Raw genomic sequence first — 25,298 nt, 5'->3', positions numbered from 1 at the left:
AAAGAGGCAACCCATGGAATGGGAGAAGATATTTGCAAATGACAGTACAGACAAAAGATTGATATCCAGGATCTATAAAGAACTCCTCAAACTCAACACACACAAAACAGATAATCATATCAAAAAAATGGGCAGAAGATATGAACAGACACTTCTCCAATGAAGACATACAAATGGCTATCAGACACATGAAAAAATGTTCATCATCACTAGCCATCAGGGAGATTCAAATTAAAACCACATTGAGATACCACCTTACACCAGTTAGAATGGCCAAAATTAGCAAGACAGGAAACAACATGTGTTAGAGGGGATGTGGAGAAAGGGGAACCTTCTTACACTGTTGGTGGGAATGCAAGTTGGTGCAGCCTCTTTGGAGAACAGTGTGGAGATTCCTCAAGAAATTAAAAATAGAACTTCCCTATGACCCTGCAATTGCACTACTGGGGATTTACCCCAAAGATACAGATGTAGTGAAAAGAAGGGCCATCTGTACCCCAATGTTCATAGCAGCAATGGCCACGGTCGCCAAACTGTGGAAAGAACCAAGATGCCCTTCAATGGACGAATGGATAAGGAAGATGTGTTCCATATACACTATGGAGTATTATGCCTCCATCAGAAAGGATGAATACCCAACTTTTGTAGCAACATGGATGGGACTGGAAGAGATTATGCTGAGTGAAATAAGTCAAGCAGAGAGAGTCAATTATCATATGGTTTCACTTATTTGTGGAGCATAACAAATAGCATGGAGGACATGGGGAGTTAGGAGAAGGGAGTTGGGGGAAATTGGAAGGGGAGGTGAACCATGAGAGACTATGGATTCTGAAAAACAATCTGAACTATTTGAAGAGGTGGGGAGGTGGGAGGTTGGGGGAACCAGGTGGTGGGTATTAGAGAGGGCACGGATTGCATGGAGCACTGGGTGTGGTACAAAAACAATGAATACTATTATGCTGAAAATAAATTTTAAAAATGATTTAAAAAATGACTGAAAAGGTGGGAAAACAAACATTTAGGTTTTGTGGAGACAAAATAAACACTGTACATTTAGGGAAAGATTAAGTATACCAGGCAGCCTACTCATACGAGGTTTGTACTGAGGAAGACAGTTAGATCATGGTCTCATGGGTTGTGAGATAAAACCCCACATCAGGCTCCACACTCAGTGGGCAGTCTGCTTGAAGATTCTCTCCTGCTGCCCCTCCCCCAACTGGTGTGTGTGCTCTCTCTCTCTTGCACGTGCTCTCTCTCTGTATCTCTAAAATAAATGAATTGTCAAAAAAAAAAAATCAAGGAAAAGTGACATGCAGGTTACCAGTTTGGGCAACTAAAAGAAAGTGACATCCATGAAATTTCATCAAAAATAGTTGGTTTTGGAGGAAAGACACAGTTCTCCTTAGGATGTGCTGACTTTGAAGAGATGGCAGAAAATGCAGACAGGTCTCTCCCTTCCCCACTTCTAGGGCCACATGTCTACGAAAAGGCTTTCATCAGTAAAGTGCATCCAAAAGCCAAGAGAGGCAAGAGAGACAGGTCTTGGGATATTTAACTAGGAATAATGCCAAGAGTCATGCAAGTAAGTACATCCTCTAAGGGAAAGTTTTAAGAGAAGAATAAAGGGTTAGCCCAGAGCTTGGAAAGTGTGCAGGTTCGTGGGGTAAGGGAAGGGAACTATACACAGAAGAGGAAGCAAAGAAGGCACATTCAAAAGAAGCTGTAGTCTAGTGTCATGAAGATGATTTTTAAGGGAGTAGGAAGTCCGTAGTATCAAATTCTAGAGAAAAGGCAAGAAAAGGAGGAATGGAATCTAAGAGAAGTCCTTAGAGCTTAGAATTATTTTGTACTGGGGAACTCTGCCAGCAGAGTTTAAGCCAGTTCTTCGCCTGAGAGTTGCATCATCATTGGCTAAAATCTCTCACCTTCCACGTGGCCCAAGGTTGCCATGGAAGTTGCTCTGATTCTGGGCTGCCTGGGTGGCTCAGTCTTTTGGGCATTCAACTCTTGGTTTCAACTCAGGTCATGATCTCAGGGTCCTGAGATCGAGCCCCATGTGTAGGTCTGTGTACAGTGCAGAGTGTGCTTGAGATTCTCTCTCTTCCTCTCTCTCTGCCCTTCCCCTTCATTCACGTTGCATGCACACACTCTCTCTCAAAGAAATCTTAAACAAACAAACAAACAAACAAAGTTCTGATTTCTGTTCTCCTGGATCTGCCACTCTAGTAAAATGAGGAAGGGGGTGATAACATAATTCCAGAGCTGTCAATGACATAATATTTAGTCCTATATGCAGTTGGTAGAATTAATAATCAGCATGTAGGGTTTCCCATAGTCAGCAGCAAAAGGAGGGAATGACTACCACATTACAGAGGAGGCTGTAGACTGCGGCTGATCAAAAAAGACACTGCTCACATGTGTAGCTTTCTCTAGCACCTGTATATCCCATGACCCTGGTCTATCTCTCTGTTGTATAACACAAGTAAAAGCTTTACAATCACACAGTCCTGGCTTTAATTCCAGCCCCGTTCTTTCTAGTTGCATGCTCAGCATACCCAGAAAACAGAAGAGGCCCAGATATTAAATGAATTTAATTAAAAAAATATATATATAACAAATCTCAGAAAGTTGTCTTTCCACTCCTGCTATAAGCCCTATGGTGAACAAAAACAGTCTGGAATAAAAAGTGGAAGAGAGAAGAGGGGAGATTGCAGCAATTTTGTAATTCTAGATGTAGATCTAAGACTCCTGTTGGAATAAAAGTTCACTCTAGGTATGAAAACCACTGAAAAGCTCCCTGATAAGTCAGAATACTAACTACAGGCAAATCAACATGGTGGTCCTCTGTAGCATCATTTCTGGATAAGAAGAAAGTCAAAAGGAAGAGAGAGAGGCTCTTTGGAGATTTGTTAGAAGCCCAGGGATGGGGAATGGGATCCAGTAAGACAAAGGAGGATTAAACTCTCAATAATAATAATGCCAATTAGAGAAATTGTACTTTCTACATTACTAGAAAAGGCTACCATTGAAATAGGAATCCTCTATACTGCCCCATACCAAAAAGAAAAAAAAATGGAGAGAAGAATATGAATAAATACATACAAATCTTGAAAAACCTGAACAAAGAATCCAAACACCTCTACTGCTGATAATTTTCTTCCAGCTCCACATAAACGTGACCATGAGGAAGACACTGAGCACAACATTCTGAAATGAATTAAGCGGCCTTAAGTACCCATTTGTAGTTATTAAAAAAATACCTTGAAAGTGCAATTCAACCACTGAAAATAAACAGAAAAAAAATGAAAGAGAATTTACTGAAACCTGGAAAGGGATGGAAGAAAAAGACAAATTGCTACAGTACAAGATGCATAAGAGGGAACAGAGTGTAAATAAACCTCAGCAAAGGCACTGAGGAAAGGCAAAAATGCAGCCACGACTAAGAAATGAACCAACAGAAGCAGTGGAAATTAGAAAGAAGGGAAGGAAACACCTATAATTAGGTCCCCTTAAGAAGAAAGACAAAACTGGGCAAGAAAACTAATATATAAAAACATAATTCAGCAAGACTTTCTTTAAATTAAAAGAAAATCTGATGGTACATACTTTAAGAGCCAAAAGGTACCCAGGAAATGTTCTCAGAACAATCATCTCTGGTGCCAAGGTAAAACTAACGGGCTTCAAAGATAAAGAAAAAAAATGCTCAAGGCTCTCAAGCAAAAAGATCAAATAACTTAAAAAATCAGAGGAATCAAACCATCATTAGAGTTCTCAAAAAATAATCTGCAATAGCTTACAAAGACAACAACAGAACAGTGTCTTCCAAAACTCAAGGAAAGAAAGCAGGAACCTGGAATTCTACAACCAGTCAAACTTTTCTTCAAGCATCAGGGCTATAGAACAAGTTTCAAGGATAAGAACTTAGGGAAATCTGTTTTCATGAGCTCTGATTAGGAAATCTACTGGAAGATAAACTTCATCCAACCAAGAGATGACTGGAAAAACATCAGAGGAAAAATAATGGTCATGAGGAAGGAGGGAGAAAGAGACTGACTGACCACTGTCAGTCTAAAAGGTTAAATCCCAGCTGGCTAAGAAGGGTACATGACTAAGGTACAAACACTGTATGGTGGAAAGTAGAAATTGGGAGAAGAAAGTAGAATAAACATACTGACTGTTGTGTAGGCAAAACGCATAAGTTAAAGGATATCATTAAAAAACTAATAAAACTAATAAACCAAATGAAAAGGTTTACATTTAAACACACGGGACTAAGGAGCATTGAACAGTAGGTACAAAGGTAACTACTAGCAACAACCAAAACTTGAAAACTAAAAGAACCCCACATAATAACCAACTCAAATACCAAAATTTTCAAAATAAATTAAATAGGAAAAATTACATACCTTGTAGGAAAAGTAACTAATAAGCTACCCTCAAAAGCACTAGGTGCTGATGGTTTTATAGGATAATTATTTCAAATCTTCAAAGACCACACAGTCCCAATGCTGTACACATAGCTCCACAGTACTGAAAGGGAAAGATAATTCCCAATTCCTTGAATAAAGCTAGTGATGTTTACTTCAGTAACATTGATACTAAAAAGACACATAAAGACAGTAAAAGAAAGAAAAGTACAAACCAGTATCATTCATGACTAATGATATAAAAATACGAAATGAAACATTACAAACAGAACCAATACCATATTAAGAAAATAATACATGACCAAAGTGGGATTTATTGTAGGAATGCAAGACTGGGTCAATGTTGGGAAATCCATTAAAATTATATACCATATTAATATATCTAGGGAAGTAACTTTAGATTATATTTCCATAAATGATGAAAAAGCCTCGGGCAAAATTTGATACCCATTCTTGATTAAAAACAAAACAAAACAAAACAAGGAAAGGATATCAAGGGACACTTTAATTTTTTAAAAGATTTTATTTCAGAGGGAGAGAGAAAGAGCAAGCATTAGTCGGTGGCAGGGAGGGATAGAGCGGGAAGCAGACTCCCCATTGAGCAGGGAGCCTGATGTGGGGCTCGACCCCAAGACCCTAAGATCATGACCTGAGCCAAAGGCAGACACTTAATCGACTGAGTGACCCAGGTGCCCTGAGGGATACTTCTTTAAAAATATTTATTTATTTATTTTAGAGAGCATATGCTTGGGGGGGTGGGGTGCAGAGGGAGAGAATCCTCAAGCAGACTCTGTGCTGAGTGCAGAGGCTGACTCGGGGCTCAATCCCAGGACCCTGAGGTCACGACCTGAACTGAAACTCAGAGTCAGACTCTTAACCAACTGAGCCACCCGGGCACCCCAGGAATTGAGGGGTATTTTTAACATGAATCAATCTGAATCAAGTATCTATCTATGAAACCATCCATCTTAACTATCTTAGTCCCGAAGACAGTATTTTAATGGGAAAGCTCTACAGCACTTTCTCTAACATTGAAACAAAGCAAGGATGCCTTGAATCCCCCCTAGTACTCAACACTGTACCAGTGATATTAAGCCAATACGGTCAGACAAGATGAATCAATCAGAGGCATAAGGGTAAAGGAGAAGCAATATTACCTCTGTCTGCATATGATAGGATCATGTAACTGGAATGCTAATGACAAAAATAATGCAATAAATCACTACGGTAGCAGAATATATAATTAACACACAAAATCAATGGCCTTCATGTACATGAATGTAGCCAGGCAGAGATCATGAAGGTAGAGAAACCCCAGTTACAAGCAGAGACCAAGGGGTTCAACGACTTAGAAATAAACCTGGTAACATCTGATGCTGGACCAGGAAAAATGTTTTTCTTTTGTTGGAAAGGACGTTAGTGGTGCTTTGAAATATAAAGTATAGACTAGGTAATGGTCTTCCATCAACGTTAATCTTCTGTTTTGATAATCATACCATGGATATGTCAAAGAATGTTTTTGATTTTAGGAATTACATACTTAAGTATGAAGAGTAAGGGACATGATATCTTCAATTTACTCCCAAATACTTTTAAAAACCTATATGGGGCACCTGGGAGGCTTACTCTGTTAAGTGTCTGCCTTCGGCTCAGATCACGATCTCAGGGTCCTGGGATCAAGCCCCACGTTGGGCTCTCTGGGGAGTCTGTGTCTCCCCTTCCCTCTCCCTCTGTGCTCTCTCTCAAATAAATAAATGAAATCTTTTTAAAACAATAAAAACAAAATGTATATGAATGCATTTGTAAAGAGTACTGTGATACAGAAAAATGAAGAGATATCAATGTTCACAGAGGTACAGGGGTTAGAGTACAGCTCTGGAGAGGACTTGAGTCATAAGAAACTGCCCACCTTGTGTTTCAGCCCACACACCTATGGGTCCTGGAACATCAGGACTAGAAGGCATACTGTAGAAACATTTACAGGTAGGAAGATGCAGAGCCAGAGAAGTGAAGGAATTTTCACAGGAGCACATTCACCTGTAACAACTCAGGTCTCCTGATTTCAGTTTAGTGTAATTTCAATTCATCCATCCATCCATCCGTCCGTCCATCCGTCCATCCACTTATTCATTCATTCACAATATCCACTGAACATCAACTACATGTGTGAGACGTTGGGAACACATGGTAGACATCTCCAGACATGGTGCCTCCTCACGTGGTTAGTGGCAAAGACAGGTACTGGGCAAGGAATCATGCAAATTAAAAGTAATTGAAGAGTATGGGAAAGGAAACATAGAGTGAACTTGGAAAATATAATGGAAGGTCTAGGTCCATGCAAAGGCCAAGAAGACTAACTTGTAGAAGGGAGAGTCAAGCCAAGACCAGGACCATGAGTAGATTGGTGTGATAAGGACCATAGGGGAAGAACTTCCCAGACAGAAAGAACAGACTGTGCAAAGGCCCTAGAGTGGGAAGAACAGGCAGGAGCCCAATATTGATGAGAGTTCAGTGAATGGCAGTACTCAGAAATGAAACATTCTTGGCTTCGCGTGCCTACCTGTTTGCTTTGCTCCTGAGTCACACTGTCAACAGAGGGACAGAGGAAGGAAGGAAGAGGATATGCCATTGCCATTTAATAGTTTTGAACTCAGTATTTATTTATTTAAGAGAAGGAACAAGTAGGAGTGGGCAGAGGAAGAGGGAAAAAGAGAATCTCAAGCAGGCTCCATGCCCATCGCAGAGCCCAAACCTGGGCTCCATCCCACGACCCTGAGATCCTGACCCAAGCCGAAACCACGAGTCAGACGCTCAACAGACTGAGCCACCCAGGTGGCCCTGAACTCAATATTTTTATGATGCACAAGTGCCGTTCTGACGCGTTAGGGTGAATATTTAAGACTCTGGTTCCAGGAGAGAGCCTTTGAGCTTTTATAAAGCAAAGAGCGACAAGAGGTCTAAGCTTCAGGTGAGGTTAGGTATATTTAGGATTAAATTAGGTTAGAATAAGATCAGTCTGGCTGCTCAGCAGAGGATGAGATGTGGGGGGCAAGCATGGAATGTCATCTGGGAGGCCTTTGAGAGCTATCTAAATGGGAAGGGAGGGAGTCATGGACTGGGATGCTGGGATAAGAAGGGAGCACACAGGGGCCCCTGGGAGGCTCAGTCGGTAAAGCACGCAACTTCCGATTTCGGCTCAGGTCGTGATCTCACCATTTGTGGGATCGAGCCCCACGTGGGGCTCCTCACTGCCTGCAGAGTCTGGTTCAGATTCTCCCTCTCCCTCTGCCCCTCCCCCAGCTTGAGCACTCTCTCACTCTCTCAAAATAAGTAAAACCTTAAAAAGAGAAAAGAAGGGCTCAAGCGGCAAGCAAGGTCAGGAGACCAGAGTGAGCAAGGTCACGAGGCCAGAGTGGAATGGAGTGGAAGTGCACATGGTGGTGAGGCAAGAGAGGTCCCAAGAATAGCTTGCAAGGCTCTACTTGAGCCCACGAGGAGCCAGGGGGGCCACCGGCTGGGGGCCCCTTGCCTTCATCTGCACAAATGTTAAGTTTCTGTGGAATCTGCCCCGGTTCAATCAGGGTGCGGCTAGTGTCCATATTCCTGTTGAATGGACACAAGTCTTGGGCATCTGGGTTCAAGTGCTCTCAGCAGAAAAACCAGAACCCTTACGCTCCCCCAGAATGACTCTCTAGGGCAAAAGTGAAAAGATTCACTGGAAAGCGGATGTGAGAGCAAGCGTCTGGCATTCATCCTATTCAAGGAATGAATCCTTTATAAGCTCTTGGCCCCCATGAACCCAATGGCTCATGCACACGTTGCTGCAGGAAAAACCTTCAGGTATGAACCACGAACCATCTAATGGGGAGGGGGGTGGGAAATCACCTCCTTCTAGCCTGAGGCACATCTTCCTTCAGGTACCACGGAGCATGGGCAAGGACTGGGCCACTCTGGGAATATTTGGGGACGTTCCAAGTCAAAGGTCTCCTGTGGGAGGAGGCTGGGTGCCTGACTGCACGCCGTAGTTCACATCAGGAGGTGTTTCCTCCTGAGATGACCCCAGGGTATTGGAGAACAAGGGGCCTTACAAACCTTCCAGGGCCCGTCTTCCTCAAGGAAACAGGCCTGACACGGGGAGACTTTCCAGACTGTAAGTCAGAAAACCCATGGGTGTGGGGGTAGTGGAGTCTCCATGGGGCACTGGCTCCGTGAGCCCAGCGGATTGTCTCCGCTCTGCAGTCTGGTGCTCCATGATGGACATGCAGGGCGGACGCTGGCTGTGGGGGAAATAGAGGCAGGAAGTTGACCCTAAGTTTGCCATGCCCATTTCTGCCCAGGGAGTCTGCCTCACACAGGGGCCTGCTTGGTACGTTGTGGTCTTGCTTAATTTATTAAGCAAGATTTTATTTATTTATTTTTTTGAGAGAGAGAGCACATGATTGAGGGGAGGGGCAGAGGAAGAGAATCTCAAGCAGACTCCATGCTGAGCACAGAGCCCGATGATCAAGAGTCAGATCAAGAGTCAGATGCTTAACTGACTGAGCTTCCCAGGTGTCCCTTGCTTACGTTTTATTCTTAAAGGCAGAAGAGTAGAATGCAGCAGGAGAAGACAGGTGGTGATACCTGGCTGGAATTCTGACCTCAGCCAGTGTTTTGCTCCTCTTGGTCCTGGCAGGATTTAGGACACTGCCTCCAACCCACCTTTCCAGGGTCATTTCCAGCTGCTCCCCCCTACAGGTGTCCCAGGGCCCCTATCACTTCCTCATACCCCGCAAAAGGGGTCCTATGCCCTGTCATACTGGTGTTTCCATCTCTGTGCCTTTGTCCTCAACCTGCAATGCCAACCCTGCCCCACTCTTGGCTTGTCACATCCTTCCTGCCCTGCAAGGACCATTCCAACTCCCGTCTCCTGTAGAAGCCCATTTAGGACTCCTCCACTCAGAGAAAAGGTTTTCCTCCTTTAAGTCTCCGCATCCTCCTCTCCCCCACACTCTTCTTGGGATATATTTTACAGCACTTCCCTTGTGTTTGACAGGGATGGTACTTCCGGAAGCCAGGCACTATTTTACTCATCTTTGATCAACGCATAATTAAGTTTCATGGAGATAGACAAAGCCCCATGATTCTGATATGTGGGACAGGTTGCTCAAGTCTTAGGACATCTTTTTGCATCACCATCCAGAGCTCAGGAATTCCCCTTAGGGAGGAACTCTCTCTCTCCCCAGCTGCAGGACACCCTGGCTTCCCCCATGCAGAGGCTTCATGGCAAGAAGAGTCTCAGAAATGGAAGTGACCTTGAAGACCCTCAAGAGATGGCACTTGAACATGAAACTCCTTGAGGGTGGTGCTGCTCTGACTTTTATGTGCGTACGAATCACCTGGAGGTCTTGCTGACGTGCAGGTGTAGTAGGTTCAAGGTCTGTGTTTCTAACTAGCTCCTAGCAGATGCCAGTGCCCGTAGCCTTAGCCTTAACCCTTGGAGAATAAGACTCTTCAGCATTTGAAGCCACGGATAATATGAAGACCTCCCATTGCTTGAGCTCAGTGCTCTGGTGCCTATTATCTCATAGGATCTCCACATAGCGTCCCATGAGGCAGGTAGCACTATTAACCTTATCTTATAGATGAATGTCACAGAGATCAAGGTCACAGGGGTAGCAGGCATGGGGAGAGCCGGGAGTTAAATGAGCCTGTATGACCCCAGAGGCCCTCTTCTTCTCACCACACTCCTTCTTCCACCATTATTTAAGGAGGAAAGTTTGCATCACCACCTGGAGGTCAGTAAGACTGAGGCTGGCCCCGTGATGCCAGGCAGGAAGGTCCGGCATGTCATTATCCTGCCACATCCATCATCTGCACAGAAGCTGAGTCACAGAATTCTATGGTTATGTTCCAGAGAGTGGTAGTGCCCCGGAGAACTGAGATCATCAGTTTTCTGTCCCACTTCGGGGCCACTGAGAAATCCTGGCCACAGATGCCCGCTGGTGTAGGGATGACGGCACTCCCAGCACCTTCCTGGGCCTGACAGCCCCACAGCTTCGCTCTCAGGGTTCCTGAGACTCTTGGCATTGAGCAGCAGAGAATGAGGGAAAGCCAACGCCAAGGGCTGGCTCCTGAGAAGGGGAGATTCCCAAGTTGGATGACCAGTCATTGCTAAGACCAGTGCCAGGAAGACGATGCACCAGCCACAAACTTGCCCCTGGGGCCAACGTGGGTCATGGGTCATGGCAAGAGGAAACTCCGATGTGGCACCAGCAAGCAAGTAGAAAGCAAGCAAAACATGGCCCAGAGCTGCTAGACCTCTGGCTGAGCATGTCAGCCTCTGGGAAAACCCAAGAACTTGATCCTCTATCTTCTCTCAGTTGGGACTTCAAGGATATTTGGGGTGCTCCGAGTTTCCTTTTGGAAACCTCCCTTCCTGCCTGAGTGGAGAAGGAGTCAGGAGCGATGTTTTCCTGGTTTCAATGTACTAAGAAGACCTCTCTCTTGCCTTGCTGCTGGAGACTACGTGACATCCTCCTCTTCCTAGCAGAACACCCAAGGACCCTACAAGTGAGTTGGCATTTCCCATGGAAATTTCCCAGTGCATCCTGAACCCCTGGCCTTGTGTCACCTCTCCCTTCTTTATACCAGCCCAGCGGCCTGTCCCACCGGAATATCCCAGCATCCCACGTGGGCCAATGGTAGAATGCCCGCAGGCAAGCATTAATGGGGATTTTTTTCTCAACACCATGATTTCCCAAGGTAATGTGAGCTCGATGATGGCTTGGATGCCCCAACACCCATCAGTGTCTGCTTTCAACCCAACCACTGCCCTTAGAACAAGGAGAACCTAAGAGGATGGTCAGTTTGTAGATGGACACCCTCAATGCCTCTGAGTGGGTCTCCCAATGCCAAGGAGGGTGGTTCTACCTTAGAAGTGGGCCATTGGACACCTCAAGAAGTTGGCTCTGGTGGGCACCATGCTCCCCAAGGTCCATCTGCAAGGTTCAACTGCTATCCAAATGAACCTAGCTGAAGATGGTCCTCAGTAAGACTGAGGAAGGACACAGAGCCCTTTCTTCCCCTTCCTGAGATGGGGAGGGATCATGGGTGTTCCTGTCAGCGGGACCCATGTAGGAAAGGGGGCTCTGTGGAACAGCTGCTTTTAAGCAAAATGGCTGACCTCACACATGGAAGTATCCAATTGGGAACCCCCTGAGGTATGGTACTGGGTTTCGTTCTGCCTTGTTCTCTTCTTGTTTGAACAGCAGTAATTCTGAGCCATGGATTCACCAGGTGGGCATGGAAGTCACTGGCCATGCAGACCCGTCTTTACTTCGATGCAGTCAGCTTGAGCCAATCAACCACTGGGCGAGGTTGATGCCATTCTAACAAATGCCTCCGAATAAGGCTGAGCACACGGAGTCAAAGCCCAGTTCTCGGTATTAGCCCTGAATCAGGAGTGAACAGGAACAGGCAGAGAGTAAACAAAGGCAGCTGCCCGCGACGCAGAGCAGAATGATCTGCAGACAGCTCAGATCTATGGTGCCCTCAGCCCAGAACCCAAGAACTCCGCCCTGCGTCGCTCCCACTTCTTCCCGCCCACCTTGGCCTACGGAGAAAGTACGGGAAGGAATGTTCCCAGGTGGCCCTGGCTTCTCAGAGGCCAATCTCAGGCAAGCCAGACCCAGCTTTCTCTGTCTCTTGCTGTACTTCCCAGTTCTCCGTTGCCATGGAGACCAGATGCCTTCTGAGCTCTGTGCTTTATCTGGAGTCCAGCCTTGGAACACCTTGGATTAGAGAAAGCCCACTCACTCCCCTGGCTCCCAGAGTGGGAAAATAATAAAGATTTCTTTCGCCATGATGGTTTGGGGGTCCCCTCACCACAATCTACAGGATGGTTTGAAGGCTACTGCTCAAACCCAGGTGCGGGGGTTGTGGCCTGCCCCCCTTCTTTCTTTTCTAGAGTTGAAGACCTCATCTCGAACCCTGGGTACCACAGGGTTCCATAGGGTGCCACAGCCGTGGCAGCCCCCAGGGTGGGCTGTTTATGGTTGGGAGGGGCCTGAGGAAGTGGAAGCAAGACCCTCACCTCCGTGTTCACTGGCTCCTCCCCTTTATTCAGACCCACTCCCACGTTATCCTTTGGACCCCATCATGACCCAAAGGTCTGCCGCCTCTTACACTCTATTTCAGCCACCACACTGACCCCAAGGCTCTGGTCCTCACTTTCCCCTACCCTGATTCCTTGTAGAACATGTACCTGGACTCATCACTGGCTAACACCTGTAGGCTTTCTGCATGTTAGGACCCATCCCCGGCTTCGTCCCCTGATCAAGGGACAGGTGCCAGCAGCCCAGCCCTGTCCCTCTGGATCGCTGCTCCTTGTCCTTAGATCTGGGGACTTGAGCAGGTGGGATGCTGTTCCTGCCCCTCATTGCTGAGCCTCCTGAACTAGCATCGGGATGGTCACATGCAGCTCTGATCTCAGCAACCTCCTCAGATGCCCCTCGTTCATCTGCAGGGAGCCCGGACTCTCCTGCCTTGGCTTCTGCCTCAGACCCCACGGAGAGTCTGGCTGGGCAGCGGGGATGGACAGAGCCAGCCTGGTCCCTGGGTAGCGTCATTCAGACAGAATGAGGCAATCCATCCCCTCGAGGTCTGTCTGCAGGCTCTGGAACGGTCCTCCAGGGAGGCAGCTTCCTCCATTCTGGCCTCGTCTCTATCTCCCGGCTGAACTCAGGGAAGTCCTGAAGCCTAGGAGCACCCGTGGCTGTGCAGAGGCCAGCCCCAGGCAGCAGAATCCTGGGTGTGAGTCTCTGGGCCCCAGATGGGTGTGGAAGATGTTCTGAAGCCACCAGGGCTGGAGCTGCTCATATGTTCTCATTAGGGTGACCAGGTGTCCCCGTTTGCCTGGGACTGAGGGCCTGCTCAGGAGGCAGCCTTTCATGTGCTGAAACTGGAACATTGGGGACAAACAGGGTTGGAAGACCACCCTCTCCCTCACTCACAGATGATGACCTTGCTTCTCCAAATCACTGAGCACCGATGGCATATGCCCACCTGCATGTACCTGGGGCCCTGTACTCTGCCTTCCATCAGTGGGGGACTTCTTGGGTGGGTTTTGTTCCTGGTGGAGATCCACCATCTCCATGGTGGATCCCATCAGCACTCGCCTACCGAGGACACCACTTCTGAACCCCCCGCCCTCACCCCCGCCCCACCCTGCATCATCAATTTCCCCTTCTCTGCTGGACCATTCCTACCAGCGAGCAAATACACTGGGGCTTCTCCCATCTTAAAACAGAACAAAACACAACTCTCTTTACATCACACTCCCTTCCGGGTCCTGCCCTCATTCCTACTCTGCATCATGTTAGCCCTCTAAAGGGTTTCTGTACCTGCAGTCCAGTCCTCTTCTCCCATTCCCTTATTTTAAAGATCTTTTGTAGCAAAATGGGGCTGACAAGGGCTCTCCCACGGGGTCATTGTAAAGGTGAAAATAAGATGGCACGTGTCGAAATGCTGGTACATAGCAAATGCTCAGCAAATAGGAGGCTTTAATCACTGGGTTTCCATTGTGGCAGCCTGGGGGATGCTCTGGTTCCCTCAAGGCTACTCTGGGGCCCTACGTGGGGGGCCTGGGTGGGTAATCCTGTCTAATGAATAGAGAAAACGATGCAGGGGGACCTTGGTTTAAACTCATGGTCAGTCTGGTCAACATCTTCCTCGGCCTTGACTTCCATTTACCCTTGAAGGCAGACTCATGGCTACATGGCATCCTAGGCTAAAACACGGAGTTTCCTAACAGGACAAAGATGGAACCAGGGGCTTTGGTAGTTACAAAGCCCCCCTCAAAGGTCAGAATTCCGGTTCTTTCAATGTCTCACCTTTGCAATCCCAAGAGCCAAAAACACCCCCTTGTTTATTAGGGTTTGTCTTGGAAGGTTTAATTACCTGTGTACCGTGGATCTCATTCTAAAGCATCCTCACCCCCAGCTCTGCATTTGCACGAGCCAACACCAAAGCGGGGATGCCCGTCTCTCCCCATGATGCCTCTGGAGCCTTTGAAAGGACAGCCGGGCTGGCTACATCCCAGTATCTGAAGAAGTTGCCACCACCATCTAGAACAGGGACCATTATTGTGATTTTTCAAATAGTCAGAGTCTTCTAGGAATACATGTGAAAATCAGGGATGCAGGCTAGCAGGAAAATGGTATGACCTTCTAAAGCAGGAGCCGGTCCCCCATCAGTTCTGAGTGTCACGGTGGGGCCAAGCAGTAGTCCCCAGAAGGCCTAACGCCAATGTAGGAAGAAGAGAAAAACTGGGAATAAAGGAAAAGGTACCCAACAGGCAGGGGTGGTGAAGCAGAAAGAAACAAATAGAGAAGGAAAAGGAAAGGCATGAAACACACAGAATGAGCAATGGCCCCATGTTTGATGCCCTTGAGGGGTGCCCTGCCCATGGCATATTTCCAGGGGGCCGCTCTTGCTTCTAGGTACCACTCAGAGCTGAACTTGGGTTGCACTGAAGGAAGGGAGGATGGAGCTTAGCCCTTTCCCAGAGATCCAGGCTGTGCAGGGAGAAAGAATTCTGATATCAGAAGGAGAGTCCCGTTTCCAAAGCTCCTCCCCCAGCCCCAGCCTCCTGGCTCATGGAACTTTAGTTATTATCTCAAGAGGAAAAGCCACACCAGGTACATTCCTGGAGGAGAGAGGAGGTTTCAGAAGCCTTGAGAGAAAGGGAAGGATAAAGAGGACCTGGTGAGGGTGGTGTCTGGTGGAGGGGGCTGGGAGTTGGGCCAGGCACACTCAGGACGGCTGCAGGAAGCACAGACAAGCTAATATCAGGGAACTCAGCAGCAGCCACAGCAAAGCCCCATACCCGTGGTGGGGTAGAGCTGCCCGGATAACAGTGACCCAAAGGATGAATAGGGATAGAGAATCGTCTTTATATTGCTCTGATAGGGGTCTATCTAGTTCTTTCAGAAGCAGTCTAGTGTCCACCACCTGATAAATCCATGATCTGGCTCCCCTCTGGTTTGGGTCCAGTGTCCTCCTCTTCTCATCCTTTTCTACCCTGCTTTATTCACACTAGCCCCCCTCCTACTTCTCGGCACCACAAGAAAGCTTCCACCTTGGGGCTGCCCTCCTGTTGCCTCTGCCTGGGATGCAGGTCTCTGCCCAATTACCACCTCATCCAATCTGTCTTTCCTGAGAAGGCCGGCTCCCAGCCGAGCATTCCCATCCTTGCACCTGCCAGAGGTCTTCCCCTTGCTCCCATTGTCGAGAATTCATTTTGTCTGCTTTCCCCCAGTGGAATAGGAGTTTCACAGAAGCAGATTCCATTTTGTTTACTTCTGAATATCGCTGAGTGCCAGGCAGGCCTCGTGAAATATTTGTTGAATGACTGTATGAACCTAAAGCTGTCACCGTTATAATCTACATAGGAGTTCCTTAGATTGAACTCTTTGGTGTTTCATGTTGGACCACCTGCACGGGGTAGGGGCAAGGGTGGGAAATTACTGGGGTTGAGAAGACTTGGTAAGAGCTGTCATGTTTTCTGGAAAAATTCGGATCCATTGCTCTGCCCCATGGCTGTAGGAGTGGGGTAGCCAATCTCCAAGATGGCCCCCAGGGATCCCTGGCACCTGATATTCCTGTTCTTGCGTAACTCCCTCCCATCTGGAATAAAGCTGACTTGTGTCACCAGTAAGATATGGAGCAAATGACAGTGTGTCGCCAACAGGCTTGGTCATAAAAGACACTCAGGTTTCTCTCTTTCTTTTCCTTGGATCGCCCACTCTGGGGAAGCCCAACCACCATGCTGTGAGGACACGCAAGTCACTCACGGAGAGAACATTGTGGGGTCGGGGGAGGGGAACGCAGGCTTCCTGCCAACAGCCAGCACGCTGAGCGCCAACGATCTTGGAAGCCGGTCCTCCGCCACAGTCAAGACTTCAGATGACACAGCCCTTGCTGCAATGTTGACTGGAACTTCATGAGAGACCCCAACCCAGAAGCATTCAGCTCAGCTGCTCCCGAATTCCTGACCTGCTGAAACTATGCGAGATCATACATTTGTTTGGTATTGTTTTAAAATGCGACATTTTAGGTCTGTGTAATTTGTTGCATAGTGCGAGGTAATCATCGCAGAGCACGTGACGTGGGGGCGGGCCGTCCTAAGCTTCGAGCCATATGGGGATGACTAAGATTGTGTCTTTCGCTGGTTCACCAGGTCACCCAACTCCCCTTCTGGTCCCAATTTGATTCTGCAACTTCGCATAGCCACAAATGCCACCTGTATCCTCAATAAACTTTATTTAGACACAAAGAGACACAACAGAAAATACATACACAGATACAGATATTATATGTATATATATATTTTTTTTTTTTTTTCTCTATAGGATGAACAAACATCACATAGGGAATTTAAAAAGTAGTTGGCATGGAATGTAAGAAAAAATCGCAAAGTTCCTTGGTCGCTCACACTGAAAACAGACACGTAATTCAGAGGCAGACAGGGATTAGAGCATCCCTACAACAGAATTCACAGTTGGTCTATAACAATACACAGGTGTTAGGAAGGGTAAACAGAGGAGTCGGGGATCCGGTTCCTCTTGATAGGACAGAATGCTCACAACACTAGGAAGACTCTGTTTAAACAAAAGACAGAATCGAGGATTCCACACCCCCCTCCCCATCCCGCACAGATGCTGGGCAAGCTGTCAGCTAGGACACAAAGCAGCTCTGCAGAAAAGCCATCTTGAGGCTTCAAGGTCTGTGTAACCTCTACCTTTGGGTCCACACTGTAGAGAGTTTATACAGACACACTTAGGACACTGAAACTCTCCAACATGCGCACTGGCTCTGAAACCCAGAGTATAGAGTGTTGACATCAGTTTATAAAATGTGGCTTTCAAACGGAAAAGGGGTAAGAGCCAAGAGGAGAACACACCCTTTGCAAATGGTGCCCCGTCCGCTGGCAGTTTCCCACCATGCTGCCTGTGGTCCCTCCCGCAGGGGCCCTGGCCTCTGGGTCCCGCTCCTCGCCGGGGCCGGGGGGGCGAGAGGGATGTCTCCGTCACATCTACAGACCCTCTAACATCCCACCTGTGACCTCTCAGAAGCCATGTACGTCACCAGGACTGGCTGCCGTGGCACCACCCCTTGCTTTTCCCTGTCTCGGACCAGCCTCTGGGCTCTACATCGTCTTTGCGTTTCAGAGCGGGGCTCCCTAGGCAACCTGTGTGTTTTAGTAAAAAATGGTTTCCACTGTACCCTTCGTGTGTCCTCTTCCTAACGTGACAAATCCAGAGGAGATGAAGTTATGGAGATCTGGTCCTCCACTTCGGTAAGCATCCTTCCCATAATGTCCTGCAAGAAGACGGGGCAGAGTTATCTGGAAGACTCGTAGCAGCAAAAATAAGGCAGGAGCTGGAACTCCCACTCATCCCGCCAGAGTGAGGCCATCAGTGGCAAATCAGCAGCTGAGGCAGGAGGTAGAGCCGTCAAGAAAAAAAAATATATATTATTTTATAAACACATATGATATATGTTACAAATAGATACACTGTATATATAAAAAGTATATATATCAAGTAGATATACATATTTATACATATGTATGTATGTATATATATACTTGCACAACAAAGACAAAAGTTCTGGAAAGGATACATAGAAAGCAGAAGGGAAAGGGGTACACGGGGCTTGATTTTGGCATTTCTGACCGAGCACAACAGAATATTGGTATATTTGCCCCTCCCCCCCATCCTGTCCGTTGTTCCAGCTTCTTCCATGTTGCCTTACTCATTTGTTTTCTTTCTTTCCAGAGCACGAGGCTTGGCTCCGTCTGGCCGAGGATGCCCCTTCTATGTGCCTATTTAGGAGTACCACCATATCCCAGGGAACTAGAGCCTGGTGGCTTAGGAGAGATCCAGTCAGCCGAAGGGGGCGGGCAGAATGGCCGCTGTAAAACAGTGGCAAAATATTCACTGCTTTCCCCTGCTGACTTTCCACAATAAGATGTTATTCTTTGTCTGCCTAATGTAGCCGTCTACCCACGGGGTTTGTCTGGGGAAAGGTGAGGATGGGCGAGGACCTTGGGAGAAGAAATTCAAAGAGAAGGAGGGTAATATTCTGCTTCTGACATTCGAAATGGGACTTCACAAAGCTCTGGAAATACAGCTGTGGTAAAGAAAAAGGACTCCGTAAATGCCATCCTGAGGCACAGACACAGGAAACTGGAGAAAAGCGTATTTTTGTTGCGTTGCTATAAGAGCGCACTGAAAACTACTTAGAAGTAAGTAAGTGTGGAATTATGCAGAAAGAAGGTGAAGTTAAAAAGTGGACAGAAAACGGGTTGCCCTTGTGGCACAGTCGACTGAGTGTCCGACACTTGGTTTCAGCTCAGGTCATGATCTCAAGGTTTTGAGATTGAGCCCTGCTTCAGGCTCCGTACTGGACGTGGACACTGCCTGAGATTCTCTCTCTCTCCCCCCTGCCCCTCCACCCCCTCTCCCCCTTTAAAAAAAAAAAGTGGACAGAAAATGCTATATTATGTATGATCACAATGCTATAAAGTCACACCAGAGTATTAGAAATAAATAAAGAAGATTAAAAGAAAACACCATCCAACTACAAGTGAAAACACTGCCGACCACCTTCAGATAACTAGAACTCATGCCTTATTTCTTCTCTCCTTTCAGTGCTTCTGTATTTTACAAGTTTTTTTTCCTTACTAAGTATGTCTTTTTTATAATATAAATAAGTAAAATAAACAGCTAATGAAAAAAATGTATAGTATATGTAAAGACAACACAAATTACATTTTTTCTTAACAAGGCGTCTTCTGCATTGGTAGATCTCAAACACAGGTGCATGCTGGAACTATCTAGAAGCTTTAAAAAGTGCACATGTCCAGACAAAACTCCAGGGATTCTGATTCTGTTGATCAGGGTCTGAGCTTAGGGGATGCTATTTCTAAAGAATTCTCTAGCTTATTCTAATGTGCCAACCAGGAAAGAAAACCATTGCCCTAGGGTAAATGGAGAGAAAACTTAGGTTCAGTTTATTCAGGTGGGTTCAAGGAACATCTGTTGGACCCTCGGGGGTGCTTGGACCACCCACGATCTAATAAGTTTTGGGCTCCAGAGTCCTCCCTTTCTTCCCTCCCACTTCCTTCCTCCTTCTCCCACATCAAGAGTCTTCAAACCTGAGTGTGCATCCAAAAAACCAGGAGGGCATGTTAAAACGGATTGCTGGGCCCCCTCCCAGAGTTGGGACCAGGGCTCAAGACTCTACATTTCTATCGGGTCACTGGTGATGCTGCTGCTGTCTGGTCCAGGGACCAAACTCTTGTCCTAGCACACGAGGAACTCAAGAGAATTCTGCCACCATTTCTGTCGTGCCCTCCACTCTGGAAGAGATACTCATTCTTCAGGGCTCACAGCCTTCCACAAGCAGCTCTCGGACTATAAAATACTGCGGTCATGACCCAGAATTTGACAGAACAGAATTATTGGAGCTAAGCAACATCTGCCCGGATCTCGAGCCATGTTAGAGCTCCAGAAACCACCTCTAGCACTTGGAGAAAAGCATCTTTATCGGGGATGAAGGGGTTGGGGGAAGGGGTGTGGAGGGGTGTGGAGGGGTGCGCGGCAGGGAGAGAGGGACCCCTGCCCTGTAATGTGGTCACTTCCTGCCCACCCCACCCCCAACCGCGGCCAGGCAGGAGAAGGAAGTCACAGTTCAGAACTGTCATAAATTCGGACCTCATTAATTCAGAACCCGCAAGGCTTCCTGCGGAACTGGGGCTGGTTTATTTTTGTGCTCTTTTATAAATAAAATTTTTGATAAACAAATCAATACCGAGGAAGATGGAGAATAAACAGTGCCTGTGCTACTTACAAATCATTCTTATCTGTCAGCTGGAACAAGGTCCCTCGGGACTGAGCAATGCCCTGGTGCCTTGGGGCTCTGCTTTGTTTCACGAACAACACCAGTTTTCTGATCACCTACTATGCACCAGGCAGAGAGACAGAGCATCTGAATGTACAGCCTAAGGGTTGGCTGGTTTTTTTTTTTTTTTTGGACATCATAATAGCGTACATTTTCTAACATAATGCAGTTTAACAGAGATTTTTCACATGTGTTATTATCTTAAAATTTTAATTGCAACTGCATACGCTTGTTGTCTATTATATTACAATGCCGCCCTTTACCGATGGAGAAATGGAAGCCAGGGGAAGATGACTGAGCCAATGGTAGTTTTCAGTTCCTCTCACTCCAAACCGTGTCTCCCTTCCATCATTGGCTCCACGAACTTCCCACAAAAGCCTTGTGAAAAGGTCACGTTCCCCAACTTAACGGAGCTAGTCAGCAGTAAATCCCCAAGCCCTGCCATCTTCGTACCTCACCCCATGGTCTGAATGATCACAAGAATGCAGTTGTGACTCTTCTCTGGCAGTTGAACCCAGTAGAAATGCCACCTTGGGAGTGGTCTGCCTGGAGGTGAGTAAGTTCATAGAAGCTGGAACCCTGGTGGGTCAAGCTTCAACACCAAGGCCCTGAGTTGAGTAAAGGTAAGATATGCCAAGGGGTCAAGACCAAGAGCAGGTGGCGGGAATAAAGAATTCTATGCCCAGATCGGCTTGGAAAATATTGAGTTCCATGACATGAAAAGGAAGCACGAACACCAAGTCTAGCTTCCTGTTAATGAGCACCCACCTCTCTAGGGAGCACATAACATTTTTCAAAGGCATCTTTGAGGACACTTGTTGGGAAAGCAGCCCAAGACGTTGAGTGGGAGAAGGCAGGGTGACAGCGTCAGCTCCTGTGGGAGCTGAGGTCCTCACTCTTGAGTGCTCACTGGATGGCTGGGCCCCGGCCTCGTGGTTCCTGATGTCCTAGGTCAGAGGTCAGTTCCACGTCTGACAAGTTCCCAGGTGACACCGCTGAGGGCCACAGGTCCAGGGACCACCCTTTAAGAACCACTGTGTCAGAACGACTGACAGGTCCCTCTTGAGCTGGATCCAGGGCCAATGCTAGGAGGTCAAGGTCCAGGAGGATGCACATTCTCCGTGCCCTCTGAGAGGCAGGGTCCCACATGAGCAAGGACAGCATGATGAAAAGAATGATCGGTCAAAACAAAGCCCTGAGCAGGTGGGTGGGGCAAACAGAGGGAGTCAATGTCTCTTCTCTGTCACAGTGATGCGTGCAGTCCACAGCTGGACAGATGTGTGATAACAAGGGGTATCACAGAACTCTTTAGACATAACACAAAGAACCAGCCCTTCTCCATCTGGCAGCCACCACCCTAAGTCTATGCCTTTCTGCCTGCCCAGGTCACAGTATGGGCACACGCACAGCCGCGTCCAGGAATGAGGTAGGGTTCAGGTTGCAAAGGGGCACCTGCCACCAATTGCTGAACTCCAACAGTGCAAAGCAGCATCTGGGTGCATTCTCGACCCTTAATTTTGCCACTGCTCTCTCACCGTCACCAGCATCCAGATGTCCAAATTCATGGGGAGAGCACTGAGGTTCAAGTTCAACGCCTACCTCCCTCCTTCCCTGGTCAGGAGGCACTGAAAGCTAAAGAAAGGTCTGAGACTGAGTTCCTGAAGTCAACAGAGGGCTGGTGGCTCTGGTAAGGCAGAAAGTCTGAGAGGCTACAGGGCAAGTTTCTCTGGAAAAGAGATTTGCTGCAAGAAACAGGAGGGGGAAAGGAGGTACTATCTGAACGTGATGTCAGTTGAGATGTAAGGGCAGTTTGTAACTGTGAAACTAGATCAAGAGCCAAGGGAGGGAAAGAAACTGACCAGGATGGTTGGCCTGGGCTGCAGACATGGCCAACAGAGTGTGCCCTGAAGGAAATCAGTGCAGTAAATCCCAACAAGAGAGATGTGGTGGGCACTGGGTGGGGGAAGAGGACAAAGAGACAGCAACTATGGGAGAGAAGGGACAGAGAGGACGATTCTAGGCGTTTCCATTAATTTCCAACAGTATTCCCAGAAGAGACACAGAAGGGATAATTCAGAAGCAATGATTAAAAGTTAATAGATTTTGGGTTTTTTTTTTCCTGAGCAGATGGGAAGACTTCAGTCTTCAGATCCAAAGACAAAAGGCAAGATCAAGCATCAGCATGTCTTAGAAGGGACCAAAATCTGATATATTCTGGTGAAATGCCTTCTAAAAATATATAGGAAATAAATAAATTCATCAGTTAATTAAATTTAAAAATAAAAGAAAATGCCATCATCATAAAACACTTAAAAAATTGAGGGAGGGGAAGCAAAGCAACCTTTTGAAGAATTTAAGGCTTTGAGAATAATGCAAAGTTTGCTAATATTTTTGAGTAGAGATGTTTTGATTCCATTCCTTCAAAACTCATTGAAAATACTGCAAAGAAAGAAGAAGAGAAAAAGAGTTCCACAGGCAGAAAAAAACAAAAGACTTTTCATTTAGTAGAAGTAGAACAAAAGGAAAATATACATACAGAAATTTTAAAAAAATACACATGGAAATCAGTTCAAAGGGGACTAAAGACCTAAGTGTGAAAAGCCAAACCTTAAAAGAAAAGAAGAAGTGAGCCATCTGTTCATGACCTCAGAGAGGAAAGGATTTTGAAACGAGGAGCAAGGCACAGACTAGAGAGGAAGCCAGAGAGTGTATTTTAACCATAAGGCGCCAAAATCCATCACAAAACTGCAAGTCAAAGGCTCAAAAACATGTATTTACATTCACATCCAAGACCCATAAAAAGCTTCAAATTAATGAGAAGGTAAAAGAACTTGACAGAAAGCATGGGCCAAAGAGATGAACAAGCAAATCGTAGCAGAGAAGACCCAAAGGGCCGATTCACATAAAGTCATGTTCCATCTTGCACGTAACCAGGGAAATTCAAATTAAAGCCATAATGAGATATCATTTCATACCCAGCAGACTGGGAGGAGTGAAAATGCCTGACACTATGGACATGGGTAAATAGGAATGAGAATCCTTGCACGCTTCTGCTGGGAGTGTAAATTGGTACAACCACTTTGGAAATTCGCAGACACATACATGGTAGAAACAGCAAGCTCCCTTTGGTAGATAAATTGTCACACATGTGCATAAGGAGATATGCACGAGCATGTTCATAATGAGTATTGTTTGTAATAAAGACAAATGGAGAGGGCTCCATCTTCCTACCAAGAGAACAAGCGATCAATAATGTTATACTCATATGATGTAATCCTCTACTACAGTCCAAATGGAATGAACCAGAGCTCTAAGTAGCAACATGGAGGAGAGTCTGTTATAATGCTGAGTATACTAAGCAAAGCAAGGAAAAACAGGATGCCATCATCTAGACAGTTATAAAACAGGCAATACAACCCTGTATATTGTTTCAGGATACAAGCAAATGTAGTGTTAATACAAGTACAAAGAGATTCAGGGAAATGATAGATACTTCAAACAGATACTTCTAGAGGTAGGGAGTGCAATGTAACTGAGGAGGAAGAGTAGATGAGGTGCTTCTGTGTTTTATTTCCTATGCTGGATAGCTGGGGATGTCATTCACAGTTAAATAATTACTTTATTATGGATAGATGGAGTGATGGATGGGTGGAGAGATGGATGGATGGAGGGATGGAGGGATAGATGGATGGATGGAGATGGATGGATGGAGGGATGGATGGATGGATGGAGAGATGGAGAGATGGAGAGATGAATGGATTGGGGGATGGGTGAATAAAAAGATATATGGACGGATGAACGGATGGAGCGATAGATAGATGGATAGGTAGATGGATGGATGGGTGGATGGATGGATGGATGGATAGATGAATGAATAGGTGGATGGATGGATGGATGGGTGGATGGATGGATGGATGCATGGATGGACAGAGAGACGGATAGATGAATAAATGGATGGATAGCTAGTTTTTAGTTAAGAAACTGTAACCCAAATATTTTATTCACCGCCAAACTGTCCCTCAAGAATAAAGGCAGCAAAGAGTCTCCAGTTTTAAGAACTCAAAGACTAAAATACCCTTGAGTTCTTCTTGGGGGAGGGGCGAGGGGCCCCATGATGAAATCCATCAAGCAAGAAATAAAACGACAGAACTTCAAAAATCACAGACAGACTTATTTACAATCTTCAAGCAGTACCCAAATCCCAAAATTCATCAAGTAAAGATCGGTAAATCAGGTTACACATTTGCAACATTTAGCCAGTTGGCTTTCTTGGCAGAAAGACAGTTAGGTGGTAGGTACTGGACTTGCCCTGGAAAACCTGGTAGGCCAACAGGGTGATGAAAGTACATTACGGCGATGAAATAAAACCAAAAGTAGCTTCCGTGGTCAGAGGAGCAGCTCTCCCTCTTTAGAGCCTGCTTGAAATTCACAGCATGCACTCCCAACAGACAGGGAGCTGGTCTCTGAAAAGCCAGAATAGTGCTAGGGCCGCTCCGCAGACACTTGCCTGCTGAACTTTCAGTGGAAAAATGTGACAGAGACAGAAATCCAAACGCATGGTAAACCCTGGGAAAATATTTTCAATACACGTGAGAAAGGACCTTTCCTTAGTTCACGTCCATGACACTCATTAATATCAATTATAATAAAGCCCTGGAAAAAGTGAATAGGGAATGTGTGAATAGGTCATTATAACCCCCAGAAAGAAAAAAAAAAAAAAAACAGGGTTTTTTTGGAAGGCCAGGAGATACGTGAAAAATACGATTAACCTTGAGTCACAATTAAGGAAATGCAGGTCAAAATTTTAAGGACCTTTCCAAAAAAAAAAAAAGAAAGAATAAAAAAGAATCGATTTTGAGGTGTGTGCGTGGCTTAGTCAGGTAAGCATCTTGGACTTGTGGTTTTGGCTCAGGTCATGATCTC

General features: G+C 46.3%; 1 protein-coding gene across 1 annotated transcript in view; it reads right to left on the bottom strand.

Moving 5' to 3' along the window:
* Positions 1–25,298, bottom strand: part of SHISA6 (shisa family member 6) — a 273,358-nt gene that overhangs the window by 126,082 nt on the left and 121,978 nt on the right. The window contains exon 3 of the mRNA XM_032839979.1: positions 17,694–17,789. Coding sequence (XP_032695870.1) covers positions 17,694–17,789 — 96 coding nt within the window. The remainder of the gene's footprint in view (positions 1–17,693; positions 17,790–25,298) is intronic.

This window comes from Lontra canadensis, unplaced genomic scaffold (assembly GCF_010015895.1).
Source record: "Lontra canadensis isolate GAN:19392208 unplaced genomic scaffold, GSC_riverotter_1.0 scaffold110, whole genome shotgun sequence".
In the NCBI taxonomy this organism is placed as follows: domain Eukaryota; kingdom Metazoa; phylum Chordata; class Mammalia; order Carnivora; family Mustelidae; genus Lontra; species Lontra canadensis.
This window is presented reverse-complemented; position numbering and strand designations above follow the sequence as displayed.